We start from the raw sequence: 7,342 nt of genomic DNA on the forward strand, positions 1-7,342 counted from the left end.
ATCCTTCGAGGCTCTGAGATCACGTTAAGTGGGTAGGCCTCTCCCAACAAATGCTTCTCCATACGCACCGTCCAGGAATCGAATCCTGGACTAGATGGTTAAGGAGTCAAACTATCTACCAGTTGTGCTACACCTTATTAGCTCTTAAATTGCTCTTTGAATCCATTTATTTGTGCGGATGAAATTTTCCCCATAAACACTAAGTTATCAAATCATCTAAAAAAGAAGATTTATTTTGAGTTGGAAATTGTTGTCAAAGTAATTTTAAGGAGAATGAGTTGGCTAAGTTACAAAATGAGCTCCGTTTACGGACGGTGTTCCATCCATCCTAACTAAAGAGATTTCCACATTATCTAATAGTATTAAAGAGACTCCACTGTGTTGACGAAAATGTTATTCTTAGAATGAAACTTTTTGCTAATTTACACCCCTTTCTCAAAATAAGGTAGTTACGGCTATGACGGATCTTGAACCTATTAAGTAAGTGCATTGATTTGTTTTTTTTTATAAACCAAAGATTGCATTCAAACTTGGCACAAGGGGTGTCAAATCCAAACAACACTTTCTGGCACTTACACCAATAATTTGTAGCAGTTTTTAACGGTCATAAAATGGTCATACACAAATAATTTTTTATTAAAGGTTTAATAGCACTTTTGGTCATTCACTTATCATGATTTGACCGTTCTAATCTTTCAAAGAATTTATTAGCCTACAACGTCCCTCACATTTACAAACTGTTGCAGTTTTGATTTTTTGTCAACTTTCATCCAATATTTAACGGTTTTTAATTAAAAAATTGATTAAAAAAACTAGAAACCATAAAATTGCTAATTAGAAAACATAAAACTGTTATTCAAGCTTTATTTTTAATTGATTTTTAATTAAAAATCATTAAATATTGGATGAAAGTTGATATAAGTTCAAAACTACAACGATAAGTAAACGTGAGAGACGTTGGAGACTAATAAATTCCTTGAGTGACTAGAACTGTCAAATGATGATAAGTGAGGGACTAAAAATGATATTAAGCCTTTATTAAATAATTACTGGAGCACCACATGTCACTCTTAGTCTTAAGTCTCTATATATATATCTGCAGTTTCTCTTTTCTCGATATACTTTCTCATCTCTTATAGTACTTTCTTTCAACTATGGAGTCTCATTGGCTTCTTATATTGTTTTCTCTCAATGTGAGCTTAAACTTTCTGATTTCATCTCATTTTTACTCAGTAAATTGTCAAGTTATTCTTTAACAATTACTTTATGAAATGACAAACTTTGGCCTGAATGTATATGCAGTTGATGGTGATGACAGCCCATGGTGCCTTACCTGCTGAACTTTACTGGAAAAGGAAGCTTCCAGCTACCCCGGTTCCCAAAGCAATCACAGAGCTATTGAGTAAGAAACTAAAGAAACATGCTTGGTAAAATCATATTGAAATTTAATTGTCTACTAGTTTTACTTCTTCAAATTTTAGAACAGAACATTCAGGAATTTTATGATGAAAATGTTGTAAAATAAAAGGAAATTTGGAAAATGAAAAAAAAAAAGGAAACTTCATTAATCATCTAAGTCAATAAGTTCATATTTTCCTTTTCTTTGTTTTAGTATAATACTTTTCCCTATTTTCCCTTTTTTGGATTTGGTATACTATTAGCTAATATAGTCAATTCCCTTTCATTTTAATTTAAATGAACTTGCAGGAGGAGATGTAAACACAGGGAAGAGTGTTGATACTGATACTCAATTACAAGATGAACTCGTCATATCTGATCTTGGTGCTAAGGAGATTCCATCACAAGAGAATGCACTACTCTTTTATGCTTATTATGTTGCTAAAGAGACTCAATCAAGAAGTTTCTTTGAGGAATATCAACTCCATGCCGGCAACAAATTCAACGTGAACTTGAATAAGATAAAATCTGTTGTCCCATTGTTGCCTCGCGAAATCGCAGACCATATACCATTCTCACTAGACAAGATGAATGAAATATTTGAGATGCTATCTGTGAAACTGGAATCAAAGAATGCTGAGATTGTAGAGAAAACCATTGGTGATTGTGAATCGCCTCCAATGGACGGAGAGGAAAGATACTGTGCAACGTCATTGGAATCCATGGTGGATTTCATCACTTCCAAGCTTGGGAACAATGTGCATGCTATGTCAACAGAGGTGACAAAGGAAACTAAGTTACAAAATCTTTTAGTTAAAGATGGAGTGGAGAAGTTAGCAGATGATTACATAACTGTTTGTCATCCTATGGCTTACCCGTATGTTGTGTTCTGGTGTCATAAATTACAAAAGACCAATGCATATTTTGTTCCTCTAGAGGGAGAAGATGGGGTTAGAGTAAAAGCAGTTGCTGTGTGCCACAAAGACACATCAAAATGGGATCCAAATCACGCGGCATTCCAAGATCTGAAAGTCAAGCCTGGAACGGTTCCGGTGTGTCATTTCTTACCCGAGGGCCATCTTCTTTGGCTTCCCAACTAGATTACCTAATTAAATCTGTCCTTGTATGCTTAAATAAATGGCAAGAACGATGGAACTTAAAATTTCATGTGACTGGGAAACGTATTGTTGCAAATGTTGAAATTGTCACAATATCTAGTTCAATTTGATATAATTGGGTTCTTGAATCTTGATTTAGGCCTTTTCCAACCACATTTATCAAACAAGTTTGGTTTACTATACTTACTGATCAACTGATGCAGAGAAATAATATAAGATCCAAGATGCATGTGAGAGGGCCTGTAATTATGTAGAAAGTACAAATTTCACTACAGAGATGCATAAAGTAATAACAGACAAGCTTTGGAAAATATAAAGCCAGTCCATACTTTCCAAAGAAGAGATACTCTAGCTAATTAAAATTGCAGAAAATCTTCTAATCCTTTACCCTTTTAATTAAAATCCCATATCAATGGGTACTGATCATGGTATGTTTGGAAGTAACGAAAACTAGAGTATTTCCAAGCTACAGAGAAGTCCATGGTAACTAAACTCTGGGTCATGTGTCAAATGATATGGATTTTTCATCTTCCTCTTTCAATGCATTTGTCATCACTGCAACTTGACTCATACTTGGCCTATCATTTGGAGAAGCACTTATGCATTTTAATGCTATCTGCAACAAGTTCATCATCCTCTCTTCAGAAATACTTTGTGAGATTAGGAACTTGTCAAAAACTTCCACAGTCCATTCCTCTCTGACCACTGAATCCACCCATTGAACCAGATCGAATCCATCATTCTTAACTACTTTCCCTGTAAGCAGCTCCAGAAGCATCACACCAAAGGCATATACATCAGCTTTGAAGGTGGCTGCAATCGGGTTTCTGTTATCCCGACTTTTCTTACGAGAAATGGAGTCATCTTCAGCTACCATTAGGCCATATTCGCTTATTCGCGGATCCATATTCTTGTCAAACAAAATGTTACTTGATTTTAAGTTACCATGTGCTATTCCACTCTCACTGAGCTCCTCATGCATATATGCCAAAGCCTTAGATACCTTTGCAGCAACATTTAGTCTGCTTCCCCAGTCAAGAGAGTTCCCACTTTGAGATCCTGAAATCATTGAGGTGAGGACAAAATGTTTGGTTAGATTTATTCTTTGAGGCTACATTTCAATTAAGGCCATTGTTCCATTCTACCATGTCAGAAAAAGTTCTCAGGTCTGAAGAAAAATGTGAAAGACCAAGAAATATCTCACAAAAGGAAATAGTTCAGCATAATATTGGAAAAAACAATCATAAGCAATATTTGAAACATCATCATTAAGATAGTAAGCAAGAAATTTTTTCCCCAATTTGTAACAAAACTAGGAATTAGTATGTCAAACTAATTTTCTTTCTACTTTAAAAGAACTTCCATGTATTAGAGACTACAGTATGATACTTAGAGCCCGTTTGAATGCAGAGTAAAAGTCACTTACACTAAATAAGCACCAAAGAGTGCTCTTTGGTCCGGTCCAAACGGGCTCTTAGACATCCAAACAGTTAGACACTCCACAAATACCTCATTTTTCTCTCTATCTCTCTCTTCTTATCACATTACATCTATTACTTCTCTCTTTTCTCTCACTTTCTCACTCTGAGTGTTGCGGGGTGTCTGCACTATGCACCAATCATTTTCCTAGAGACTACTAATGTTAGTATGTCAAACTAGGTACACTGAATAATGATTTTGTATTTCAAATGGATGTAATGAAACTTTGATTAGCAACTTACCATAGAGTAACATGAAGAGGCTACCATTCTGCAGAAACTCATATGCCAGAAGCTTCTCTTGCTGAGAGCAATAGTATGCGACAGGTGGCATGACAAGTGGATGCTTCACATCTGCTATCATGTTCATCCTTCTCTGAAAATCCTGCTTCGAAATTCCCCAATCCTTGATCCTCTTCACTGCCAACACCATCCCATTGTCAAGCATAACCTTGTAGAGGCTTCCATGTTTTCCTCTCCTAATCAACTCAGCAGGAGCACTAAGCAAGTCCTCAAATTGCATCCCTCTCAGCCTCCGACTCGAAAAAAGAACAAGACCAGATGTAGTCATCCCACTTTCCAATGATGTCAACGAACACTCGGATTTAAACCCATTCAGCCAATTCTTAGATCCATTAATGGAAATTGAAGTTTCACTAGCCTTGTTGTTATCACCACTAGTATCTTCTGCCATGTCCTTCTTTTCAGCAACCAATGCTTTTTCTTTTGTCTGGCATTTCCTCATACATTTATAGACTAAGAAAAGCAGGAGAATGAAGCTTAGAATTATGTAACCTGAATAAATTGGAAGATCCTCACTGAATGATTTCTTGTCTTTCTTCACATGTGATTGTGGAGGATTTGGACATGCCTTTGAAAGTGGCTTTCCACACAAGTTAGCATTACCAGAAAAGCTTTCTGCATGAAATCTTCCTCTGACATCAGGAACTTGACCAGTTAACTTGTTGTTGGAGACATTGAATGCATCGAGATTCGAGAACTGAAAATCAGGAATTTCACCAGAGAAGTTGTTGTTTTGAGCAAGAAATGATATCAAGCTCGAAATGCGAGCCATGTTAGGAAGCTGTCCAGTGAAGTAGTTGTCATTAACATGAAGCCGCTTCAAGTTCTTCAATTCAGCAACAGAAAGAGGAAGATCGCCGGAGAATCGGTTCCCACTTAAGAGCAAGTGAGTCAAGAGCTTGCAATTTCCTATATCCTCAGATATCAAACCCTGCAAATTGTTGTTCCTCAGGCTAAGTATTTGGATACTTTTCGCTACGCAAAGAGAATTCGCATCAACAACCCCGCTGAATTTGAGATTCTCAAGAATAATGTTCTTCACATATTGGTTGTTTGAGTAGCAGATCACACCATGCCAGTGATCAGTGCATGGATCAGAAGTGAGGTTCCAACCCCACATGGCATTTTTTGATCCATTCTCTGGTGCAAGTTTTTCCATGAATTTCACCAAGGCCTTCACCACCACTTGTTCCTCAGAATTAGCCATCAGAAAAGACATAAAAATGGGAATCAAGAGTGCCCAGAATGGTTTTAGGCTCATTTTTTGCTCTGTATTTTTTTGTTGAATTGTGAAGTTAGTATAGTCAATGAAGAAGGGTAACAAGGTTCATAGCTTAAGGGTGTCTCAATACATTGCCGAATGGGTAATGAAATGGAAATTATGTTGTGTAATGTTGAAGATGCCATTGATGGTGAGAAGCTGTGGAAATGAGCCAAAGGGCAGAAAGTAACAATATTAGCTATTTTAGCTGCCGGCGTTTTGAAAAGGAATGGAATTGCTTGGCTCGCCTGCATGGACTAGTATGAATGAAGCATTTTCTATGTTGGATCTGTCTTAGTCAAAGTTACTTACTAGACAGTAGACACTTCAATCTAAACTAAAATTAAGAATATAAGAGGAGTGGTAACAACATTAACTTTTAACACTCACTTTCAAATATTCTCTTGTTTATTATTTGATTAATCTGATCACCACTAAGTTGGACATGAGATCCATATTTTCAGTGAATCCTACATAAATTTTAACCAATTAATAAGAGAGTGTTAGAAAGAAAATGTTAAAGTTAGTGTTTACTTATACTTTACAAGAATATAATTTGGGAAAAAACGGGTTGAAACCATGGTTATAAATTGAAATTCATTTTGTGAATGGGAAAGACATTTTACAAATCCTGAATCAAATGATTTTATGTATTGTAAGAAAAATTGTGTCATAAATTGAATAATGAACTCATATATGATATATCATATAATATACTTCAAAATAATCAAAGATTCGAGTCATAAATCAAAATAAGAAGAAAAGTAGTTGGTGCGCCCTCAGTTGAAGTCTGATCATAAGCCTATTCTTATGGCATCTTCAGGCATTGTGGAGCAGCGTCACTTTGTGCGCCCGTTCAGGTTTCTGGCTAGCTAGTTAACCCATGATGATTTTCCCCGGGTGGTGGAGGAGTCATGGCAGCGAGGTGATGACTGGCTTCACTCTTCTAATGGCTTCCGTGAGGATGTGCTTGTTTGGAACCAGGAGGTGTTTGGCAATATTCTCAAAAGAAAGAGGCGGTTGATTAGGAGGCTTGAGGGGATTAATCAGAGGCTTAGCATGGCCTTTGATAGGGGCCTAGATACCCTTCAGAGGTCTCTTTGGAAGGAGTGTAACGCCGTCTTGGTTCAGGTGGAGCTCCTTTGGATGCAGAAATTGAGGTGTTTATGGCTCCAATTTGGAGATCGGAACACTTCTTTTTTCCATACAGCAACTCTGGTTCGTAGAAAGAGGAACAAGATTGAGGCTCTTTTGAGTCAGGATGGTGATCTAATCACTGATTATAATGCTCTTAAGGAGCTTACCTTTGTTTTTTTCAGGGATAGCTACATGGATGAGGGTGGTGGAAGGAGTCTTACTTGTTCTACGTCCTTTTCTCCCCTCCCTGCAGCTTTTCTGAATCACTTCCAAGCAGAGTTTGATGCTAGTGAGATTAAGGATGCAGTGTTCAGCATGGGTCCTCTCAAAGCCCCGGACCCAGATGGGTTTCAACCTATCTTTTTTCACTCTCAATGGCATATTGTGGGTGACTCAACAATTGACTTTGTCATGCGGTGTTTTGCGGACCCTTCTCTTATCAGCCAGGTGAATGAGACCTTGATTGTTCTGATACCTAAGATAGATAGTCCATAGAGAATTACACATTATAGGCCCATCTCTCTGTGTAATGTGATTTACAAGACGATTACCAAAGTTATTACTAATAGGTTGAGATCAGCTATGGGGGACTTGGTCTCTCCTAACCAGTGCAGTTTTGTTCCTGGGAGACACAGTTCAGATAACAT

At 37.2% G+C, this 7,342-nt stretch overlaps 2 protein-coding genes across 2 annotated transcripts; one reads left to right on the top strand and one right to left on the bottom strand.

Moving 5' to 3' along the window:
* Positions 1–1,118: 1,118 nt before the first annotated feature.
* LOC130731817 (BURP domain protein RD22-like) lies at positions 1,119–2,664 on the top strand. Its single transcript, XM_057584029.1, has 3 exons — positions 1,119–1,193; positions 1,303–1,402; positions 1,708–2,664. The coding sequence occupies exons 1-3, from the start codon at positions 1,155–1,157 to the stop codon at positions 2,496–2,498; spliced, it is 930 nt and encodes a 309-aa protein (XP_057440012.1). The 5' UTR covers positions 1,119–1,154; the 3' UTR covers positions 2,499–2,664.
* A 111-nt stretch (positions 2,665–2,775) lies between these two features.
* Positions 2,776–5,515, bottom strand: LOC130731818 (probable inactive receptor kinase At2g26730). Its single transcript, XM_057584030.1, has 2 exons — positions 4,238–5,515; positions 2,776–3,575 (listed from the first exon to the last, which is right to left on the bottom strand). Exons 1-2 carry the CDS (start codon positions 5,502–5,504, stop codon positions 3,016–3,018), a joined length of 1,827 nt encoding a protein of 608 aa, XP_057440013.1. The 5' UTR covers positions 5,505–5,515; the 3' UTR covers positions 2,776–3,015.
* Positions 5,516–7,342: the final 1,827 nt, after the last annotated feature.

The sequence above is a fragment of the Lotus japonicus genome, chromosome 1 (assembly GCF_012489685.1).
Source record: "Lotus japonicus ecotype B-129 chromosome 1, LjGifu_v1.2".
NCBI lineage: Eukaryota > Viridiplantae > Streptophyta > Magnoliopsida > Fabales > Fabaceae > Lotus > Lotus japonicus.